Source organism: Bubalus kerabau, chromosome 4 (assembly GCF_029407905.1).
Source record: "Bubalus kerabau isolate K-KA32 ecotype Philippines breed swamp buffalo chromosome 4, PCC_UOA_SB_1v2, whole genome shotgun sequence".
Lineage (NCBI taxonomy): Eukaryota > Metazoa > Chordata > Mammalia > Artiodactyla > Bovidae > Bubalus > Bubalus kerabau.
The window spans coordinates 7405901-7430097 of record NC_073627.1 but is presented as its reverse complement, the minus strand read 5'-3'; the positions used below and the strand labels follow the sequence as shown (position 1 = coordinate 7430097).

General features: G+C 51.8%; 1 protein-coding gene across 1 annotated transcript; it reads left to right on the top strand.

Moving 5' to 3' along the window:
- Positions 1-12200: 12200 nt before the first annotated feature.
- Positions 12201-22554, top strand: LOC129648608 (CMRF35-like molecule 6). Its single transcript, XM_055575063.1, has 4 exons — positions 12201-12364; positions 19442-19771; positions 20689-20800; positions 22285-22554. Exons 2-4 carry the CDS (start codon positions 19474-19476, stop codon positions 22430-22432), a joined length of 558 nt encoding a protein of 185 aa, XP_055431038.1. The 5' UTR covers positions 12201-12364; positions 19442-19473; the 3' UTR covers positions 22433-22554.
- The last annotated feature ends 1643 nt before the right edge of the window (positions 22555-24197 follow it).

Below are 24197 nucleotides of genomic sequence, written 5' to 3'. Positions count from 1 at the left end.
ACCATCTGCGCTACCACAATCCCTCACCTTCCACAGGGCTCGGATCCACTGTGGGGAATCTTCCAGTTGCTGAATCTGTCTAATTAATTATGCATTCTGAAGCTCAGGAAATACCAATGCAGAAAATTCATGAGTCCTTTGGGCCCACTGAGACTGAGTTCTGAGTCAAGATTCCATTGTTCACAAACCTTCATAAGCCTCTGCTCTGTCTAATGGACCAAAGAGTCATGTTGGGCTTCTCCAATTGGTGTCAGTTCAGAACAGAACCCAGAGTTGCCTGAAAAATTGGTTATTCCCTCCTCATGCGCAGTCAGACTGGTTAGTGTGTTCAGGTCCTTTGTGATGGCTGGTAGAACAGTAAGAGTACTCAGTTTATGCAGCATAACGGAGTCCTTCCTTCCTCCTGTTCAAGAGTAACTGAAACCCTTTCCCACCCCATCATCCAAGGCCTGTGGTTTTAGACCTGGTTCAAGTCTGGAAATAGATTGAGGGGCCATGACTGTTTCCTCTGTTCAATAGCCTAGTCTCTCCTAATTATAGCAACAAAGAAAGGCTTGAGTAGGCTGCCCACCGATTTCAGTTCAAGGTGTACCATGATGAAATGTGGGCACGAAACATGCCCGAAAGGTAGGTTATTGTTGAAAGGTTGTTGTTGAATCACCTGAAGACACCGGGATTCTTGGCCCTGGGAGAAGAATTCAATCCGGGGCCAGAGATGAGGCCTGATCGCTCAGAGCTTTTGTGTAATAAAGTTTTATTAAAGTATAAAAGAGATAGAGAAAGCTTCTGACATAGGCATCAGAAGGGGGCAGAAAGAGTACCCGCTTGCTAGTGTTAGCAATGAAGTTATATACTCTCCAATGAATCCAAAGAATGTCTGGAGGTTGTAAAGACCTCACCAGACCTACTCCCATAATTTATATTTTAAGATAACAGAATTAGCCAGAAGGTTTAATCCAGAGACTGTCCTCAGGCAGGATACATTATTGTTATATAATCCCAAGGAATGTAGAGAAGGAAAAAAAAAGTTTGTCCTTTCTTCCTCCATGAGAATTCCCAACCCCTCTTGTCAAGTCCAGCCCTGGCTGATCCAGGGTATTGGAAGGGGAGACGGCGTCGGCTATTAATTTAAATATTCATTAAAGATATAAAGAGTAATAGAATGAGGATAGCTCAGCAGGAAAATTCAGTGGAGAAAAGAGGCTGAGTACCTTGGTTTACGCAGAAAATCAATATAACCTGTGACGTCAGGTTAGCTCTGACCATGGAGGCCGCAGGCGCCCTCTTGAATAGCGGAAGGCGCCCCACCTTAGGCACCTTCTCGAATGGGTCTTAGAAACCCAGGCAAATAAATGGTCGCAGAAGACCTCCACGCTCCAGATGGAGACTCAGCCGGAATGTGAAAAGAAAGAATGACATGGGGAGACCAAGCTTTGGTGAGCAAGGCCCGTAGCTTTATTTCCAACAGGGGCTTTTATACCCTGAGTTACACACAGAGGATAATGCTGCTGCTAAGTCGCTTCAGTCGTGTCCGACTCTGTGCGACCCCATAGACAGTAGCCCACCAGGCTCTGCCCTCCATGGGATTCTCCAGGCAAGAACACTGGAGTGGGTTGCCATTTCCTTCTCCAATGCGTGAAAGTGAAAAGTGAAAGCCAAGTCGCTCAGTAGTGTCCCACTCTTCACAACCCCATGGACTGCAGCCCACCAGGCTCCTCCATCCATGGGATTTTCCAGGCAAGAGTACTGGAGTAGGGTGCCATTGCCTTCTCCGATAGAGGATAATAGGGGATGTGAAATCATACAAAGTCAGCAGTCTTTGATCCTTATCAAAACCAGGGTTTCTTTCCTGCAAATTTATCGTATACAAATGGTTTAGGTGATTTACATCATCTTCTGGCCAGAAGGCCTATTAACATTTTATGACTCTTGACCAAGGTTTGTCAACCATAAGACTTATTTTCTCTAAGAGTAATTATTTTAAGGTTTGGCGCCATCCTCCGGAGGTGTTAGATAAAGTTACATTCCTAATAGCAGAGGTGCAGTGGGTTTACAACAAAGGAAAGAATTTATTACCTTAAGGGTCTAAAGTTGCTAACACCAAGGCCACTACTTATTTTTTCTACATACCAACTATATTAATTAATATACATTCAAGGATACAATACAGGGGATGTGGAAACTTGGCAGCAAGCATTGGCTCATCAATGAAATCTTTTACTAGTTTTATTCTGACTGTTTCTAACTCTCTGAGAGGCTCTAAGCTATTTGAATATCTTAAGCTTCCCGTGCCTCTCAAGGCTGGGAGACTGTAAACAATCATATGCATAGCTGTAGGGGTCCCGGTAAACTTGTCAGGCGAGTTAGAGAGCTATCTGAGGGGTTTGGATTTAAACACTCCTCGCAAAGAGTTGGACACGACTGAGCGACTGATCCGATCTGATCTGATCTGAATGCCCAGGAACTTTATTAACTGGAGCTGTAAGTTAACTCTTTATCAGAGAGAGTGAGATGGTGGTGGGGGACAGCCCCCAGTAAAGTCAGAGGTGAGAGCACAAAGCATTAAAGTAGGCAGACTCTGGTTTTTGGGGGTAGATACTCGAGAATTTCCAGGGGGACTCCTGAGGCTCGATCCCGCCTTTGCGTATGTCGAGCCTCCTTCCTCATGACCTTTGCCACGGGTGGAGGTCCTCACGCCGGCTCCCGCCACCCTCTCTCCTTGGGGACCCCTAGACTCCTTATCAACCTGCCTAGGAAATGACTCTCTCATTCCCCCCTTTTCTTTTAGGAGAATTATGTTGCCTATGGAAAAGGGGCATTGTTCTCATTCCATAACTGCTTCCGAGCTGACAAGGGGCGTTGTCCCTAAATTGGTGAGGCAACATATTCTCCTAATCCTCATATTGAGGATATCTGATCCAGGGGCCTCAAATAGTAGTTGGAGGAAGCTGCAGCAGTAGCAGACGTTTGAGCAACCATTTGTAACTTAAAAGCTTTCAAGCAGCTAGAAACAAATCCAGTTATACAATTACAGATGCAGGCAACATAGTCATTAAAACAAGTTAAAATCGAAATTAAAAGTCACATTATGTCCATAGTTAAAGTGCAACGTGTCGCACCAGTCCATTTTAGGGTTGGTAGATGTCATCAGATGAAGAAGAGGCATCGCATGTGATTGCTGTCGAAAGTATTCACAGACTTGGAGAAAGTCTTTTCCTTGAAGTGGAAATGTCCACCTCTGGAAGCCTTCCACTGATGAAGAGGGGAGCACTCCACAGACCCAGCAGTTAGACCAATTGTGGAATGCAGTGTAGGAGTGAGCCCAGGACAGGAAGGCCTTGTCTTGAGGATCGAACGGCAGACTCAGGATTTTTGGAGTCAGCAGAAGTAGACTCACATAGATTATCAGGCCCATCTGCTGCCCTTTGCTTAACTCTAGAGGTTGGCTCAGAGCCACAAGCTCCGCTAACAGAGCACTGGTTCCCTGGGGGAGAGATTTTGCTTCCAAAACCTGTTCAGCAGTCACCACGGCATAACCTGCTTTACGCTTTCCACCTCGAACAAAAGAACTGCCATCTGTAAATATTCCCATGTCAGGATTGCCTAATGGGGTATCCTTTGGATCCTCCCGAGCTGCATAGTTTAAAGTTAGGAATTGAGAACAATCGTGATCAGGTGTTTCATTTTCCTTCTTAGGAAGGAAAGTGGCAGGGTTTAGATTTCCACAAACTTTAAGCTTAGTTACTGGTCCTTCTAACAACAATGACTGATATTTAAGAAGCCTACTGTCTGTCATCCAAGTATTAACCTTAGAATTTAAGATTCCACTCACATCATGAGAAGTCAGTACAGTAAGGTTTCGTCCATTAATTATTTTTAAAGCTTCAGGTGCTAATAAAGCTGCTGCCCCAATTACTCTTAGGCAGTGGGGCCGCCCACGTGAAACTACATCTAATTCTCTGCTTAGATAAGCAATAGGTTGCTTGTGAGGCCCTAGGGTTTGTGTCAAAACTTGAATGCCACACCTTTTCTTTCCGTGACAAACAAATTAAATTCTGACCCTGTGGGCAAGCTCAGAGCTGGAGCTTGCAGGAGAGCAGTCTGAAGAACCTTAAAGGCCTTGAGTTTCTGGAGACCAAACCAGTTTGTCGGTTTGGGCCTGCTGAGTTTCAGCTATAAGTTTATATAAAGGCCGGGCAAGTTCCCCATAACCCGGAATCCAAATGTGACAGTAACCTGTGATTCCTCAAAATCCTCTCAATTGTCTTAATGTCATAGGTAGGGGATGATTTAGTATAGGTTTAATTCTCTCAGGGCCTATGGCCCTAGTCTCTTCTGATATGATTAGGCCCAGATATCTAACGGATTGTTGACAAAGCTGAGCCTTTTCTCTTGATGCCTTGTAACCGCAGCCTGCCAGAAAGTTTAAGAAATCTTCTGAGGCTCGCGAACAAGCTTCCTCTGTCTCAGCACAGAGCAAAATATCATCTACATATTGTAACACCACCGCTTCAGAGCTATTAAAGTTTTGTTGATCCCGTGACAAACTTTGTCCAAATAAGTGAGGACTGTCACGAAATCCCTGGGGCAAAACTGTCCAGGTTAACTGAGAAGCTGGCTGTGTAGGGTCTTCAAAGGCAAATAGAAATTGACCTTCTTCCGCCAAAGGCACTGAATACAAGGCATCCTTTAAATCAATTACTGAGAAATATTTGACCCGCTCAGGAATTTCAGACAATGGAGTATAAGGGTTAGGCACCACGGGGTGTAAAGGAACTACAGCCTCAATTATTATTCGTAAATCTTGAACTAGTCTCCATTTACCATTCGATTTCTTTATACCCAAAATAGGAGTGTTGCAAGGACTGTTACAGGGAATTAATAGTCCCTGCTCCTTTAAATGTTCAATGATGGGTTTTAACCCTTCCTTAACCTCAGGTTTCAGTGGATGCTGCTTCTTATGTGGAAATAAGTGTGGGTCTTTGAGCTTGACAACTACAGGAATAGCATTTTGTGCTCGACCCACAGATTTTCCATCAGCCCATACTCTAGGATTTACATTTTGTTCAACTAAAGGGAGAGAAAGGAAGGGCTCTATATTCATGAAAACAGAGGCATGGACCTTGCTCAGTATATCCCTTCTCAAAAGGGGTGAGGGAGATTCTGGCACGATCAGAAACTCGTGTGAAAACAGCACAGAATCCCAGTTGCAAGATAAAGAATACCTGAAATAATACCTTTTGGCTCGTCCTGACAGTCCCATTATGGAAGCGGATTGGGAAGAAAGTGGGCCAGGGCTTCAGTAAGCACAGAATAAGTTGCCCCAGTATCTAAAAGGAAATCGACAGATCCCCCCCCCCACCCCGCCAATTATTAATGGGGTTCCTCAGGTGTAATTAGGACGGGAGCTTGTGTGGGGACCCCCGGGCACCTTCAGTCCTGATTGTCTTGAGAGTCCGGCCCCGGAGACCTACGCCTCTGGGGGCAGTCTCTCTTCCAGTGTGGTCCTTTGCAGACTGGACATGGAGCCAGGGGCGGCTTAGATGCCTGAGGGCAATCCCGCTTGAGGTGCCCCTCCTTTCCACAGTAATAGCAAGCCCATCCCTTTTCACCTGGGCCCCTCTGGGCATTTTTCTCAGGCTGTTTAAGAACGTTTTTCATAGCCAAGGCGAAGGCTTCCGCATTTGTCTTTTTTCACCTTTCTTTCTTTTCCTCATATTCCCTACCATAATAGACTGTCTGAGCCAGTTGTAACAGAGTATCTAAAGACTGATTTGGCCCATACGCCCATTTTAATAGCTTACCGCGGATATCTGGAGCCGACCGAGTGAGAAATCTATCCTTTAAGATTACTTTTCCCTCTTCACTTTCGGGATCAATCTCAGTGATTCTGCGAAGGGCTTCTCTCAGACTACCTAGGAATTTACCAGGAGCTTCCTTCTCCTCCTGTTCTATGTCTGCCAATTTGCCATAGTTTAAAGGCTTAGATGGAGAAGACAATGGCACCCCACTCCAGTACTCTTGCCTTGAAAATCCCATGGACAGAGAAGCCTGGTAGGCTGCAGTCCATGGGGTCGCTAAGAGTCGGGTACGACTGAGTGACTTCACTTTCACTCTTCGCTTTCATGCGTTGGAGAAGGAAATGACAACCCACTCCAGTGTTCTTGCCTGGAGAATCCCAGGGACGCGGGAGCCTGTTGGGCTGCCGTCTATGGGGTCGCACAGAGTCGGACACGACTGAAGCGACTTAGCAGCAGCAGCAAAGGCTTAGAACACGTGTGCCTAAGTCCTTCAAGAATACATCTAACAAAATGACTCTGATCCCATCTTCCTTTAGCTGCGTTGTAGTCCCAGTCTGGTTCTATAGTTGGGACCGCCTGATTCCCAGTGGGGAGGGCCGCTATCTCGTTCTCCCTCCTCCCTACTGATTCATTACCAAGCCATTCATCTCCATAAGCAACCGCTTTTCCCAAAACTCGAGTCTGACTCTGGAGTCAACGTTTGTCCCAAGATACACATCACATCCTTCCAAGTGGGGTCATAAAGCAGAGTGACACCTTTAAAAGCTCTAATATATTTTTCTGGGTCCTCTAAATAGTCTCCCAGGTCTTCCTTGATTCTTTGTATTTCTTGATAAGAGAAAGGCTTATTAACTCTCACAGACTGATTATTTCTCCCAGTGGGTGTTTCATAAAGAGGCAACAGCTTGTGTGGCTGTTCCTCAGTCTCTCTGGCTGCTCTGCGCATATGATCCCAGGGATAGATTGGAGAAACCTGTTTTTCCTCTTCTCTTTGTCTCCTGTCCTCCATCTCATCTCTTACTTTGATGGTCTGAGTTTCTACTGAAACCAGAGTAGTCTGAGGTCGTACTGAGACAGGAGTTGTTTGGACCTCCATGTGGGCAGTTTGAGACCAAGGCAACCCTTCTGAGGGGGGTTCTCTGGCTTTCAACTCTCTTTGCTCAACTTGGAGGCCCAGGTACGGGGGCAAAGTAAGAGGACAAGAGGGAGCTGAAGGTTTCACACCCAAATCTATACCCTTAGGACATAAGTCTGGCATATTTGGCAGAGAGAAAAAGGGCAACACATATGCTACTTCTACCCATTTCCCTTGTTCCTTACAGAACTGGTCTAATTGTAGAACAGTATTATACTTAAGAGACCCTCCAACTGGCCACCATTCGCCGTCCTCCAATGGATACTGTGGCCATGCAGTATCACATAGGAAGACCAGGTGTGTCTTCTTTAAGCCCCGGGGATCAAATCTATCCCAGTTTTTCAGGATACAGTTCAAAGGAGTGCGGCTGGAATTGTTAGCTCCCATCTGTAAGAGAGAAAAAAGCGACCATGGCCATTTTTCTACCGGAGGCGTCCCTCCCTGCTCTAGATGGGGGTGTAGACAGATGTTACACCAAAAGCTTTTCCTTCCTGGTCGGACTTAGTCTGTCCCTTACCGACGCAGGCACAGTCCACGTCCCTCCCAGTTCTACCACCGAGATGGGGTGAGGAAGTACTAGGGGTAGACCTGATAGCATCCCTACTTGATGTCCAGCTCTTCACCTTTAACCTTGCTTGCCTCTGATGTCACCTGGGGTGAATCAGAGTAACCTTTTGGAATGCCTCCCAAGCTAAGACCACTGGGGGAAACATTTGTCACCTGAGTGCCTGTGCATGCCCCTGAGTATTTCCTGACCACAATAAGACCGACACGAACATAAGACTGAGATGTTCTTTCCAAGCATCACCATACCAGTATAACAGCCTCCTCTGATCCACTAAGAGCCTGCGTACCAAAGGAAAAAACCCATTGCAGTCCCAATCTGAGTAACCTTTAACCTCAGAGATGTTCTTGGAGCTAGAGCTCCATCTAGCTTCCAAACTTTCGATTCCTAGAGAGGCTAGGCTCTTTCTTGACTACCAATCCAAGTTTGGGACCTAAGCCACAGTACACAATAACAGTATAGATCACAAGTCCCTTGAAAGTCTATGATCCGATAGATTAGGTTAGTACTTCTAGTTCCCAAGGAGTTATGAAATGGTCAAAGAGACCGAAAAGTTTGACCGAGAAAGGAGAATTCGGTCCACAGGCTTTGCCCATTTCTGGTCGATTCCTGAAGGAGACATTGGGTGCCTCTTGGCATTGGCAGGTCAGTATAAGCCCCCCGCCCCACCCCCAACAGGTTTCTGCCATAAGCCTTATGATATCACCATGGAACCGCAGAGCAGGGCTCCTTACTTGCTTCACGCAGGGCATGCCATTCATTCACACAAGCACACCGTAGAGTTAGTAAAGCACAGCAGAAAACGTGTTTGCTAAGAGAACAAAGAACTAAAGCTCCAAGCATCCTTACCTTGTCCTGAAGGATCCTGGACGAGCCCCCAAGATGATAGGTTGTTGTTGAATCATGCGAAGACACCGGGATTCTTGGCCCCCGGAGGAGAAGAATTCAATCCGGGGCCAGAGATGAGGCCTGATCGCTCAGAGCTTTTGTGTAATAAAGTTTTATTAAAGTATAAAGGAGATAGAGAAAGCTTCTGACAAGGGATCAGAAGGGGGCTGAAAGAGTACCCGCTTGCTAGTGTTAGCAATGAAGTTATATACTCTCCAATGAATCCAAAGAATGTCTGGAGGTTGTAAAGACCTCACCAGACCTACTCCCATAATTTACATTTTAAGATAACAGAATTAGCCAGAAGGTTTAATTCAGAGACTGTCCTCAAGCAGGATACATCCTTGTAAAGACCAGTTCTACTCCCATAATTTACATTTTAAGACAACAGAATTAGCCAGAAGGTTTAATCCAGAGACTGTCCTCAGGCAGGATACATTATTGTTATCTAATCCTAAGGAATGTAGAGAAGGAAAAAAAAAAGTTTGTCCTTTCTTCCTCCATGAGAATTCCCAACGCCTCTCTCCTTGGGGACCCCTAGACTCCTTATCAATCTGCCTAGGAAATGACTCTCTCATCGTCATGACTCGTCCATTTGAAGCAGCTGAGCCTGGGGGAATTTCAGCAGCTTTTCATTCAGGAAACATATAGGGATGAACAAAGTAGCAAGCACTAATTCAGGCAATGGTTCCAACCATGAACAAACAGAAGAAAGAGCTCAGCTTTAAAAAATTGTTTTCCTTGAACATTAAAATTGTTTTCCTGTTCTGGGTCTTTGCTGCTGTGCGGGCTACTCTGTAGTTGTGGTATGCAGGATTCCCTTGGTGGTGGCGTCCCGTTTTGTGGAGCATGGGTTCCAGGGCTCAAGAGCCTCAGTAGTTGGGCTTTCCTCGCTCTAGAGCACAGGCCGATCAGTTGTGGCAAATGCTTAGCTGCTCCATGGCATGTGGGATCTTCCTGGATCAGGGATGGGACCCGTGTCTCCTGCATCAGCAGGCAGATTCCTTACCACTGAGCCACTAGAGAAGCCCCAAACTCGGCTTTATGGCACTCACATACCAGCTGGTTGACCCAGATAATTAACAAACACGAGAATACAGGTATGCAGACATGCAGAAATGTCAAAGTCCAAGTAAGTTGAAGAGTATCTTGGAATAACATCAAATCAGGTAAGGTGTTATTGGAGCAGTTGTGAGGGGTGACTTCTGTCAGGCTCCGTGAATAAGGTTGTATTTAATTGAGATCAGAAGAAAGAAATGGAGTGAGCCCTGTGGGCATCTGGAGGAAGAGCCTTTGGGCAAAGGAAAGGCCAGGTGAAAATGTCCTGCCAGGGGAGCACTTTCGATGGGGATCCAGGGAAGACTAGGGAGCAGATGCCTGCAGGGTCCGGTGGTGCCGTGTTCTCCAAGAATCATGCTCCAATCCTGTTTCCCAGCCTGAGCAGGAAAAGACAGACCAGGACAGGAGAACTCAGTCTTCTCAAAGCAAGGGAGACCTGAGAGAGGCGTTCACCATTGATCCACTCGACAGCCCAGGAGCTGAACTGCAACACGCACATATTGTGGAAAGACTCCGGGCCATGAGGCAGGACGAGGACCCTGCATTCATGGGGTCATAGCCCAGCAGGAGACACACCGGGAACCCCAAATCCCAGGCGTGATGAAAGCCTAGGGGGTGTCATAGGCTCCAAGAGACCATAGATGGGGAGCCAACATAAGCTGGGAGAGTGGATGAGAGTGTCCAGTCGAGGATATTGGTGGGTCAGGCAGGGGAGCAGGGATTCAAGGGTCTGGACCAGGCCGGAAGTGAGTAGGGCAGCAGCCCGGGGTGGATCTGCAACAGGGTGTTGAGGCCGAATGCTGGGCCTTTGGATGCTGCCAAGAGCTATGTGGAGGGAGCCAGTCAGAACACGGGGCTTCGTCCTGGGACGGGCAGGCATCCAACCCTGCTGTGCACTGGGACTCAGGTGTACTGCCTGTGACCAGAACTGAGGAGAGTCAGGATCTGCAGGGGAGCAGTGGGAGACCCTGGGGTGTGCAGACCAGCTTGAGAAACTGGAATAACCTACCCGAGGGTAGGACAGCAGGGCCCCCACCCCCCACCCCAATACCCAGGAAAATAGGGCTTAAAGGTCCAGCATGGCACTTGAACAAGCCACCATCAGTGAAGGCCGTCTGTCTCCTCTCTGTGGGCCGTCCCCTCCCTCATCTCTGCACTGTGAAGAGGCCCCTGCTCATCAGTGGGGATCCAGGAGAGGCCCCAGCAGCCAGTGCCCTGGGGCCCCTGTTGTACAATCACCCCTCTGTGCCATTGGTTGGGGAGGAGGTTCCTCTCAGCCCCAGGCCCCCAAGTCCTCATCCCTCCACCCAGCATCTTCTCCTCTGACCTCCTGTAGGTTCTCAGTCTCTCTCTGGTTCTCAAAGCGGAGTAGACTCTGTCCAGAGGCAGAGCATGGAAAGGTTGGGAACCGCTATTCTGAGTCGAATGTAGGCAGTGAAGGGCCCAAGACACGGGAAGCCACAGCCCGAGGGATGTGTACCCCGGGGAGAACCAGAGCCAAGGTGGAACATAAGAAGTTGTCTGGGGTCACAGGACAGACTTGCAGGGCAGGAAGTGGACTTGGGGTCCCACAGGCTGCCTGCAGTCCCAGGTCATGGTGACACAGACCCTGGGTCGTCCCCACCAAGGCCAGAGAGGATGGATGAGCATGGCATCCTCATCCGAGTGTCCATCCTGACAGCAGGGAAATGATGTGACATGGAAGCTAAGGCCCCACAGAAGAGGAGCACAGCTTGGTGCTGCTGCCGGAGCATGTGTGAGACCGAGAGAGGACCTGCTGTGCAGGGTGGGGAGGGGGCAGCCTCCTAGACTGGGGGACCTTGGACACATCAGGTCGCTGGATTGAGAGGAGCTGAGGGCAGTGGGTCCGAGCACCTGGACCAGTCGTGCCCCTCCCTCTAAGCTTCCTGCCCCCTGCCCCCTGAAGCACCTGAGCTGACCCGGGATGGGACCAGGAAGCAGAGAGGCCCAGAGAAGCAGAAGTGAGGACTGGAAGTGAGTCCTCTGAGAGGCTCCGCCCTGTCCCTGCCCGGGGCCTGGCGCTGCTGCAGGTGACATCCCTGCTGGGGAAATGACCCGAGGGGCAGGGCTGCGTGGCTGCCTTCAGCTCTGCTGCTGCTCCAGCTCCCACGTGCTTGGCTCAGCCCTTCCTGGGGGAGGGGAGGGGCAGGGCTGGAGCTGGGTGAGTGGGGGGCCAGCAGCGGAGGACGAGGAAAAAGTTCAAGAAGGGGCTGCCACCTGTCTCAGCAGCGAGTAGGAGGGGTCAGGGTGCGAAGCAGGTGAGGCTGGTCCACTGTGCTGGTGGGAGGGGGCACTGTGAGGGTCAAACCTCAACAGTCACAGTCAGAGATGACCTCTTGGGGCACCACACACACACACACACACACCCTGAGTTTTTCTGTCTCCACGAAATCCTCTCCTCTGTGAGGAGGGACCTCCTTCCCCCTTCTTCCACCCCTGGGTCTGAGGAAGGGCCTGCCTCCTGCCTTGGCCTCCTCCAGACCCCACGGGCCCTCGATGGACCTGCATCCAGGGCTCCCCAGACCCAGACTCACTCGATGGAGTTGGACTCGGTTGTGTTTTACAGGCTGTTTGTCCCTGAGTGGCCCCCGAAGCGTGACAGGCATCGTGGGGGATCCATGAGCGTGGAGTGTGAGTACCAGGAGGCGTTCGTGGATGACATCAAATACTGGTGCAAACACCCGTGTATGTCACCATGGAGGATTGTGGAGACCAGAGAGTCAGAGAGAGAAGTGAGGAGGGGCCGCGTGTCCATCAGAGACCGTCCTGCAAGCCTCACCTTCACAGTGACCTTGGAGAGCCTCAGAGAGGAGGATGTGGGAACGTACGGATGTGGGATCTATGTGCCACTTTCACGTGACCCCACCCTCCAGGTGGAGGTGTCTGTGATCCCAGGTGAGCCTGAGACGCCAGCTCTAGGGCTGCTGACATACCTGGGACCCTGACCCTCAGGAAGGACCTGGAGCGGAGGGTGTCGTGGGATCAGTGATCAGGACCCAGGCTCTGAGTGGTCGGCAGGCACACAGCACACGTCCACCTCTGGTTCTTCGAGACCTCCTCTGTGTCCACCCCTGACACACCCTCACACCTGAAGCTCTCCTGGGTGGAAAGGGAGGGGGAGACACCCTGAATCTGGGGGCCTGCTGCCTTACCGTCTTCACAAGGGTCAGGTTCACTCTGAAGGTGACCCTGTGTCTCTTCCCGGACTTCTCTGGCCAGCCCTATGGGGCGGGGACCAGCAGGGCCAGCAGAGGGCATTGCAGTGTCGTGGAGGGCCTCTGGGGCCCCAGCTTCGCAGTGGTGGTCCTGGGGGTCTGCAGCAGCCACGAGAGGGGGGAGGCGGAGTCCCGGAGCCCACGTGGGGCCTTGGATGCCTTGGAGACCCCTCCCCACTCCAGCCTGACCTTGCCTATCCCTCTTCCTCTGGCACCTGGCACCCAAGGAGGAAACCCAGAGGAGCCCATTGGGTAGAGAAGGATGAGGAACAGGGCTCTTAGGAGGTGTTATGGCCCTCAGTGGACCGCCACGTGCTGCAAATGAATCTTTAAACTTTTCTCTCTTTCTCTTTAGCTGTGCTGGGTCTTGGTTGCTGCACGCGGGCCTTCTCTGGTTGCAGCAAGCAGGGCCTGCTCTTTGCCGTGGTGCTCAGGCTTCTCACTGCGGCGGCTTCTCCTGCTGCGGAGCACGGGCTCTAGAGCCTGGGCTCAGTCGTTGTTCATGCCTAGTGGCGTGTGGGATCTTCCCAGAGCAAGGATCGGACCCACGTCCCCTGCATTGGGAGGCAGATTCTTTGCCACTGGACCACCAGGGAACCCCCAATAAGTCTTCTTTAACAGAAGGCTGGTTTCCTAAGAACCCAGTCACGATACTCTGTCCATATATTCGCTTTCTCCCCTGACTTCTTGTTCTGAGGTTGTGCCCGGTTCCCCTGAGTTCCTTCCTGTTGGTTGTTGCTTCTCTCTCGCGAGGGAGGTTTCCTTTGTATGTTTCTGTTTACAAGAAAGGAACCCAGAGTTTACTGGCTCCGCGGGGTGTGTCGGGGAAGGGTTCTGTCCACTTACCTCAGCAGAGGCCACATTTCACGGGGTCCACCAGGTTGATATCTCTCTAGATCTTTCTGGTCATGCCCTCCCACGGAGAGGACTGCCTGGGGCCCTGGGCCTGGCTGACAGATGATACAGGGTCTCCTGATTCAGCTCAGGCTCAGCTGCAGGACTTTGCATCTGAGCTTCGCTCCAGCCACTCCCCTTGCCCGTGACTGTCTGCCCCGTCTCTCTGTGTTAATCCCTAAAGAAAACGTGTCACCCCGTTTGTCCCGTGGCAGAGTGGACCAGGAGGACAGAGGTGTGGCTGTGCCTGGGGGTGACCTGGAGCCAAGTGCCCTCTCCACACTCTCAGATCCCCCGGGGAGCAGGGCCATATACCTCTGACAGTGCCCACCTGGCCTGCGAGCATCTGGAGAGGGGCAGGGAGAGGGGCCCAGGGTGTTGGTCAGGTCTGGGTGTGGCCAGGAGGGTGGTGGACACAGCACATCCATCCAGATGTTGTGAGTGACCTTGACTGTGAGTCAGAACCACACTGGGACAGAGGGGGGTACCCAGGGGGTGAAGCGAAGCCTGATTTGTGTTTCTCCCTCAGTCTCTATGACAGCCACCAGCCCCAAGAGGTCCACAAGCACCCCTGAGTCTCCCACTACCTTGGCAGTGCCCACCTGGAGCGCTGTGTCCAGCAGGAGGCCCCTAATCCCGGCCAAGCGCATCGGTAATGGACCCCCATCCCAGGACATCTCACCTGGGTGATTTCTAGGTGAGACTGGGGAATAATAGGCAAGTCTTCCTTCACCAAGGACCCTAACTTTTTCAACAAATTCTGTAACAAGCAGTAAAGGTCCTACTAAGTGCCAGGAGCTCTCGTTGACTTGGGATCCAGCACCAAAGCACACAGACACAGTCCTGCCCGGACAGAGCCGTGTTCTAAGCGGCGATTCACACAGTGAGCAGATCGGCACGTCGGTTGTGTAAATACACCATTCACTGATGACTGCTTGGAGGAAAATGCCACCTGTGGAGGGGCCAGCATGTGTGGGAGGGTGGTGGAGTTTGCTGGTTAAAACACAATGATGAGAGGGCCCCTAATCGATTACAGATGCTTGAATGGAGGCCTGCAGGATCTGGGAGCCAGGCATGCCGGGATCCTCAGAAATGAGGCACCAGGCACAAGGGGGGCAGGCTGAACAAAAGGCCCCCAGCCCAGGGCAGGGCAGGAACAGATGCTCTGGGCGTTGGTGACCCCTCTGTCCCCTGGAGCCCTGGTCATCTGTATCATCTTGCTGAAGAGCCCTGGCCTCTGAGGGTGCAGAGCTGCGGGGATCACTCTTTCATCAGCCAAGGACTTTGAAGGACTGGAGCTTTGGAGACCCTGGGCAGGTACCAACTGCTCACTGAATAAGACGGAACAGTCCCTGCTCTCAAGGTGGCTGTGCTCTATTGGCTAGCAGACGTCAACCAAGTCTCCCCAGTATTGGGTTCTGCACCCTAGACTGCAAAACCCCCACCTGAGGAGTGTGTTAGTTTTTCACTCATGTCTGACTCTTTGTGACCCCCACGGACTGTAGCCCACCAGGTTCCTCTGTCCATGGGATTCTCCAGGCAGGAATACTGGAGTGGGTAGCCATTCTCTTCTTGAGGGGAACTTCCTGACCCAGGGATCGAACCTGGGTCTCTCCTGTACCATACGCAGATTCTCTACCCTCTGAGCTGCCGGGGAAGCCCCCATGAGGAGGGCTCAAATAGAAATCCTCCTAATGCCCAGGTTCCCCTTGGATCTCCAGTCTCCCTCACATGGTTCTCATGGCTGCATCCACCCTTATGTCCACAGTCCTAAGTCTCAGGGGCAATTCTTGAAGATCAGGGTCCAAAGTCCTTCAGGTGGGGCTGCTCTGTGTCGGGTTGATCCTTGTATAGATTCTTGTAGCCACAGAACCTGGACGCGGGGCAAGCAAGGTGGAGACACCAGGGCCTCCCCGAGGATGCTGCTCACTCTCCGTCCCCGTGTCCCCCTTGGCCCCTGCTGGGCAGCGTCCACTTCCTGCTCCTGGTCTTCCTGAAGGTGCCCGTGCTCCTGGGCATGCTCCGTGCTGCCCTCTGGGTCAACAGGCCTCTGAGGAGCTCTGCGGACAGACAGAGTCAGTCCATTTACGAGAACTGGTAGCCCCCATGTTCATCGTGTCCTCTTCGATGATGCAGTCGGACCACTGGATGGAAATGACCTTCTGTCCATCTGTCCTGTATCACCCTCTACCTCTCTTTCAGAATACTGTGTTTGTGAATTTCCTTGTAGCTTTCTTTCCTTGTCCATGATTCTCTAAAACCAAAAGAATACCTCCTCAATAGGTGCTTCTGAACTGTAACTACAGCTCAATATCGAGTACAGAGCTTCCAGCTCATCCGCGGAGCATCATTCATGCACTGAACTCTCCGGCGCTCTCTCTGCAGTCTTCAAACCCCAGGAGTGTGGGAATCCTGCTTTTGGGTCTGTGTTGATGGATCCAGGGAGTTCCATGGTTTCCGACATGATCCGTGCTACCATAATCACCCACCGTCCACAGGTCTCGGATCCATCGTGGGGAATCTTCCAGATGCTGAGTGTGTATATTTAATTATGCATTCTGAAGCTCAGGAAATAAATAGCAATGCAGAGATTTGATGGTCCAGGGGACCAGCATGCATGGGACCTGAATCCAAACTCCATTCTGCACGAACCTCCACACCCCACTGTTCTGTCTAATGGACCAAAGGGCCATGTTGGGTTTCTCCAATTGGTGTGAATTCAGAACAGAATCCAGCATTGCACGGAAAATCAGCTTATTCCCCTCCCCATGCCCAGTCAAACTGGTTAGTGTGTTTAGGTCCTTTGCGGATGGCTGGTAGAAGAATAACAGTACAGAATTTATGCAACCATCACAGAATCCTTCCTTCCTCCTATTCAAAGGTAACTCAAGCCCACCCTCACCCCATCATTCAAGGCCCATGGTGATAGACCTGGTTCAAGGTTTTAAATGGATTGAGGAGCCATGAGTGAGTCTTCTAGTCAATAGCTTAGTCTCCACGACTTGTAGAGGCAAAGACCTGGGTAGGCTTCCCACACTTTCGGCTCAAACTGCATCGTGATGAACTTGCCGGCACCAAAGATCTCTGAGAGGCAGGCTATCATCTTGACTCATCTATCTGAAGCAGCCAGGACCTGGGGACTTACAGCCACTTTTCATGCAGCAAATATATGGGGAGAGGACTAAAGTAGTAACCGCTAACCTAGGCATTGCTTCCAACCATGATTAAACAGAAGACAGAGCCCAGCTTTTGGTGCTCACATTCCACTTGGTGGACAGAGAGAAAACAGACACCATAGTCCAGGTATGCTGACATGCAGATGTCCAGGTCCACACTGAAGAGTATCTTGTAGTAACGTAAGATAAGAGGAGGTGCTGTTGGTGAGACAGCAAGGGATGAGTCCTATCAGCCTCGTGAAGAGGGTGATATTTAACCAAGTCCAGAAGAAAGGAATGCAGTGAGCCCTGCGGGTGCCTGGAAGAAGAGCCCTCAGCAAAGGGAACTTCAGGTGCAAACATCCTGCCTTGGGAGCGTTTGAGATGCGGATCCAGGGGAGAGCAGAGGGCAGATGCTTGCAGGGTCCACTGGAGCCATGTTCTCCAAGATCATGGTCCAGTCGTGTTCACCAGCCTGAGTAGAAAAAGGAACACCAGGATTGGAGATCCTAGTTTCCTGAAAGCAGGGGAGTCCTGAGAGAGGAATTCAGTCATTGATCCCTTAGCTGAATTACCACAGGCTATGCTGGAAAGACACTGGGCTTCAGGCAAGATGGGGACCATCAACTCATGGGGCCACAGCCCAGATGGAGACACACAGGGAGCCACAAATCCCAGGAGATAAATCCAAGAGGGGGTTCAAATGATCCAACAGGACATATGACAAGAGAACCAACCTAAGCTGGGAGGGTCAAGGAAGTTGTAGCGTCAAGGGTGTCAGCTGTGGGTCAATGTGGGGAGAGTGGCAGCCTGGGGGTGGAGCTGGAGTCAGGATGAGGTGGCTGCGTTCTGGGCCTTGGCATGCTGCCATGAGCTGTGGGAGAGGCCTGGTCAGAACACGGGGCTTCATCTGGAGATGGGCAGGAGTCAGGGGGTGATCGGTGATCGATGGAGCAGAGTGAGCCGGCTCTACTGCACCCCTCCAGCTGCACACTGGGACCCAGGTCTACTGCCCGTGCCCGGGAAGTGGGGAGAGTCAAGACCCACATGGGAGGAATGGGAGACCCTGGTTTCTGCAGACAATCTTGAGAAGCTGAAAAAACCTACCCGAGGGAAGAACTGCAGTCCCCCGTTACCCCCGTCCCACTGCCCAGGAGGATATGACTTGCTGGCTCTGCACGTCATGTGAGCATGCCACTGTGAGTGAGGACGGGAGGTCTGTCTCCTCTCTGCGGGCCGTCCCCTCCCTCATCTCTGCACTGTGAAGAGGCCCCTGCTCATCACGTGGATCCAGGAGAGGCCCCAGCGGCCAGTGCCCTCGCCCACCTGCTCTGTGCCACTGATGGGGGAGGAGGCTCTTCTCAGTCGCAGGTCCCCAGCTTCTCATCCAGAGTTCTCTCCCCTGGTCTCCATTCTCAGTCTCTCTCTGCTTCTCAACGGGGAGTAGACTCTGCCCAGAGACGGAGCATGAAGAAGGGTTCTTGGAGGCTTGGGAACCGCTGTTCTGTGTATAATGTGGGCAGTGAGGGGCCCAAGAAGGGGGAAGCCATAGCCCTAGGGAGGTGTACCCTGGGGAGAACCAGAGACAAGGTGGGACGTAGGAAGTTGTCTGGGGTCACGAGGCAGATTTGCCAGGGAAGGAAGAGGATTTTGGGTTCTGTGAGGGCAGAGTCTTGTGGTCGCCTAGAGCTGCAGGTGGGGAGACAGTGACCCCTTGGTCGCCGCCAGGACTGGGGAGGATGGATGAGCATGACATCCACTCTCGGACTTCCCATCCTGACCACAACGAAATGACGCATCGCAGAGGTCGGGGATGTGCCACGGAAGAGGAACCCAGCTTGTTCCTGCTCTGTGGATGGGAGTGTGAGACTGAGAGAGAATCTGCTGTGGGTTGGGCGAGGAGGGTCAGCCTCCCCGATCGAGGGGCCCGGCACGTGTCTAGTCGCTGGACTGAGAGGAGCTGAGGGCAGCGGGTCCTTGCCCTGGACCAGCCGTGTTCCCCTCCCCCTAAGCTTCCTGCCTCCTGACCTCTGGACCATCTGACCTGACCCAGGACGGGACCAGGAAGCAGAGAGGCCCAGAGGAGCAGAAGTGGGTACTGGGAGGCACTCGTCTGAGGAGGTTCGATTTTGTCCCGGCCCAGGGCCTGGCGCTGCTGCAGGTGACATCCCTCCTGGGGAAATGACCCCGAGGAGCAGGGCCGGGTGGCTGCCTTCAGCTCTGCTGCTGCTCCAGCTCCCAGGTGAGTGGCTCAGCCCTTCCTAGGGAGGGGAGGGGCAGCGCTGGAGCTGGGTGAGCAGGGGGAGAGGGGAGAAGTTTCCAGAAGGGGCTGCCACCTGTCTCAGCAATGAGCAGGAGGGTTCAGGGCATGAAGCAGGTGAGCCTGGTCCACTGTGCTGGTGGGAGGGGGCGCCTGTGATGGTCACACCTCAACAGTCACAGTCAGGGATGACCTCTTAGGGCACCACACACACACACACACACACACACACACGGAGGTTTTCCCATCCTAGGCTCTTCTGTCTCCGAGGACACCCTCTCCTCTGTGAGGAGGGAGCTCCTCCCCGTCTTCCTCCCCTGGGTCTGAGGAAGCCTCCCTTTCTGCCTTGGCCTCCTCCAGACCCCACCGGTCCTTCAGGGACCCGCATCCGGGGATCTTCTGACCCAGGCCAACCTGATGGAGAGCTAGACCTGGTTGTGTTTTCCAGACTGTTTGTCCCTGAGCGGCCCCCGCAGAGTGATGGGCATCGTTGGGGGATCCCTGAGAGTGGAGTGTCGGTACCGGGAGGAATTCATAAACAATACCAAATACTGGTGCAAACACCCATGTGTGTTATTGAGGAAGACGGTGGAGACAACAGAGTCAGAGAGAGAAGTGAGGAGGGGCCGTCTGTCCATCAGAGACCATCCTGCAAACCTCACCTTCACAGTGACCTTGGAGAACCTCAGAGAGGAGGATGCAGGACCGTACCGGTGTGGGATTAATGTTCCATTAACACTTGACCGCATGTTCGAGGTGGAGGTGTCTGTGACCCCAGGTGAGCATCCTCCACCCTCACTCCAGCACCAGGCTGGTCACCCGGACCCTCAGGAAGGAAGTGGGACAGAAAGGCTGGGCCAGGATGACCGGGAGGGGGTTGGGCGGTGGGCCTGGCTCTGGGTGGTGTCTTGGGCCCACGTTTGTTTGCACACATGCACATCTCTGTCTGTGAGTGGGGCCACCCTAGAGCTACACGTGGACACCGTCAAGGTGGGCATCTTCCTGCTTCACGGGCTGGTGGGCATCATGCTCTGGGGTCCAGGCTGCCTGCTCTCCTCACAAGGGCATGTCCACTCTCAAGGGGACCGTGTCACTTTCTGGCCTGTGCAGGGTCCTGCCTATGGGGGGCGCACTCTCACAAGGCCCCTCTGCATACAGGCTGGCCTTGAGCCCGGGGCCCTGAGGACCTGAGACGGGCCTGCCCCTGAGCCCAGGGGTGGGACCTGCTCCAGAGCCCGCATCTGCACCGGGCTTCTCCACCATGATCCTGCTTCCAATACATACCCTGCCCTTGTGCTGGACCAGAGGCCACCAGTGACCCTCCAGTGTTCTGGAAGGACCTCCTGGGGCTCTGGGGTTTCTCTTGTAACCCCAAGGAAAGCGAAAAAAGGAACCCCTACTCTGTCCTTCTTGGACTCACCCTGCCCTGCAAGGCTGACCCTCTCTGTCCCTCTTGCTTTCTACTTGGCATTGACCTTGCTCACCTGCCCAGGGTGCATCTGGAGGGGTGGGGGGAGGGGAGCCCAGGGTGCTGGTCAGGCCTGAGTGAGACCATGGGGAGCAGTGGACACGCACATCTGACCAGATGGCCTGAGTGACCTTGACTCTGTGAGTCACAGCCACACAGGGACAGAGTGTGGGACCCGGGGAAGGAAACGGGGCCTGCCTTCTGCTTTGCCCACACCCCTGCTACAGCTACCGGCCCCGAGAGGTCCACAGGCTCCCCAGGCTCTCCCACGAGCCTGCCAGTGCCCACCTGGAGCACCGCATCTGGTCAGGAGACCCCCGATCCCGTCCAAGCTCCTCGGTAAGGGGCCCACGTCCCAGGACATTGGCACCTGGGTGGCTTCTCCTCTGGGTGAGGGGACAGGTGGGGGGATTTGGGTCTTCCGTCTCTGGGCCCCTCGTTTATTCCCACACGGGACTGCAAAGGTCCTACTGTGTGCCTGGGGCTCTGCCGTGGATGCAGGTAAGACCCCCCAGGCAGGATCCGGCTCTGATGAGAGTTGTGCTGTAAGGGGGAGGTCACGCCCTGACCAGTCCACACAGAGTTCCTATGTAAATATGGTGGTTTGTGATGAATACTATGGAGAGGTACCAGCCGCTGGGGTTCGGTGAGAGTGTTTGTGGGAAGGTGATTAGATTTGCTATTTAATACATGATAATCAGGGACGCCTGGCTGAATCATTTGAGGAGACACCTGCAGGATTTGAGGACCCTGGCATTCAGGGTTCCAGTCAGAGAGAAAAGTGAGTGCAAATGTCCCACAGAAGGAGCCTTCAGGACCCCGGCCCAGGGCGGGGAGGAAGCAGGTTCCCTGGGCATTGGTGGCCGCTGCACTCTGTCCCCTGCCTCCCCCCAGCCCTGGTCATTGGTGATCTCTTGTTGAAGGCCCCAGGGTCAGAGGGCAGAGAGAACGAAGGTGGTCATTTATTCATCCATCAACTACCATGCACTTTTTTTTTTACTTTGACTTTTCACCATAAAACTTTTCTATTTAATTTTTATTTTATATTAGATTACAAAGTATAGAGTATATCACAACTTTTAAAAATTAATTTATTTTTTAATTGAGGGTAATTGTTTTACAGAATTGTATTGGTTTCTGCTGAACACCAACATCTATCAGCCATGATTATTAGAGTATTACAGAAACTTTTAAGTATTGACCTTTGGAGATACGTCATAGATGCTAAGTCATGTCCAATACTTTGCAACTCCATGGACTGTAGACTAGCAGGCTTCTCTGCCCATGGACTTTTCCAGGCAAGAATACTGGAGTGGGTGCAATTTCTTAATTCAGAGGATCTCCCTGACCTAGGGATCGAACCCACGTCTCTTAGACCTTGGGTCTTTGGAGGTATCAGGCTGGTACCAGTTTCTCCCTGTGAATAAAGCAGTCCCTTTCTTTTTGGGAAATCTGTTTACAGGAGAGCAGACATCACACAAAAAAGCCTACTACTGATTACTATACCCTGGAAAGGCTAACCTCACATGTGGAGGGCCTTGGAAAAAATCCTTCTTCTTCCCAGATCCCTCCAGGATCCCTGGTCTCCCTCAAGTGATTCTCACGGCCCCGTCCACCCTCATGCTCACAGTCCTAATTCTCAAGGGCTATTAATAAGCAGAGACAAGCCAGCAGAGGGCCTTAGGGTGGGCTGCCCTCTCCGGGGGTGATGCTTACGTGGATGGTCCTGGACTCAGGGCACAGGGACGGGGGTGGGGAGAGACTGTGGGACCAGGGTCCCCACTAAGGATGCTGCTCCCTGTCTGTCCCCATGTCCCCCACAGGCCCCTGCTGGGCAGTGCCCACTGCCTGCTCCTGGTCTTCCTGAAGGTGCCCCTGCTCCTGGGCATGCTCGGTGCTGTCCTCTGGTTCCACAGGCCTCTGAGGAGCTCTGCGGACCGGCGGAGGCAGTCCATTTACGGGAACCAGTAGCCCCCATGTTCATCGCATCCTCTTCAATGATGCAGTCTGACCGCTGGATGGAAATGACCCTCTGTCCAGCTGTCCTATATCACACTCCACCTCTCTCTCAGAACTTCTTTGTAACTTTTTTCCTAGAACATGGTTCTCATACATCCTAAATGTAACCTACTCAATAGGGTCTTCTGAACTGTAACTGCAGAGCAACGTTGAGGACGTACCTTCTGGTTAACTCACAGAGCATCGCTCATTTACGGATCTCTCGGGCGCTCTCCCTGAAGTCTTCATCCCCAGGAGTGTGCAAGCCTTCCTTTGGATCTGTTTTGATGGATCCGGGCAGTTCCATGGTCTCCCCCACCATCTGCGTTACCACAATCCCTCACCTTCCACAGGGCTCAGATCCACCGTGGGGAATCTTCCAGTTGCTGAATCCATCTAATTAATTATGCATTCTGAAGCTCAGGAAATACCAATGCAGAAAGTTCATGAGTCCTTTGGGCCCACTGAAACTGAGTTCTGAGTCAAAATTCCATTGTTCACAAACCTTCATAAGCCTCTGCTCTGTCTAATGGACCAAAGAGTCATGTTGGGCTTCTCCAATTGGTGTCAGTTCAGAACAGAACCCAGAGTTGCCTGAAAAATTGGTTATTCCCTCCTCATGCGCAGTCAGACTGGTTAGTGTGTTCAGGTCCTTTGTGATGGCTGGTAGAACAGTAAGAGTACTCGGCTTATGCAACGTAACAGAGTCCTTCCTTCCTCCTGTTCAAGAGTAACTGAAACCCTTTCCCACCCCATCATCCAAGGCCTGTGGTTTTAGACCTGGTTCAAATCTGGAAATGGATTGAGGGGCCATGACTGTTTCCTCTGTTCAATAGCCTAGTCTCTCCTACTTACAGCAACAAAGAAAGGCTTGAGTAGGCTGCCCACTGATTTCAGTTCAAGGTGTATCATGATGAACTTGTGGGCACCAAACGTCCCCGAAAGGTAGATTATCGTCATGTCTCGTCCATTTGCAGCAGCTAAGCCCGGGGGAATTTCACCAGCTTTTCACTCAGGAAACGTATAGAGATGAACAAAGTAGCAAGCACTAATTCAGGCAATGGTCCCAACCATGAACAAACAGAAGAAAGAGCTCAGCTTTAAAAAATTGTTTTCCTTGAACATTAAAATTGCTTTCCTGTTCTGGGTCTTTGCTGCTCTGCGGGCTACTCAGTAGTTGTGGTGTGCAGGATTCCCTTGGTGGTGGTGTCCATTTTGTGCAGCATGGGTTCCAGGGCACAGGAGCCTCAGTAGTTGGGGTTTCCTCGCTCTAGAGCACAGGCCGATCAGTTGTGACAAAAGGCTTAGTTGCTCCATGGCATGTGGGATCTTCCTGGATCAGGGATGGAACCCGTGTCTCCTGCATCAGCAGGCAGATTCTTTACCACTGAGCTGCCAGGGAAGCCCAAGAGCTCGGCTTTATGGCCCTCACATACCAGCTGGTTGACACAGATAATTAACAAACACGAGAATACAGGTATGCAGACATGCAGAAATGTCAAAGTCCAAGTAAGGTGAAGAGTATCTTGGAATAACATCAAATCAGGTAAGTTGTTATTGGTGCAGTTGTGAGGGGTGACTTCTGTCAGGCTCCACGAATAGGGTTGTATTTAACTGAGATCAGAAGAAAGAAATGGAGTGAGCCCTGTGGGCATCTGGAGGAAGAGCCTTTGAGCAAAGGGAAGGCCAGGTGAAAATGTCCTGCCAGGGGAGCACTTTCGATGGGGATCCAGGGAAG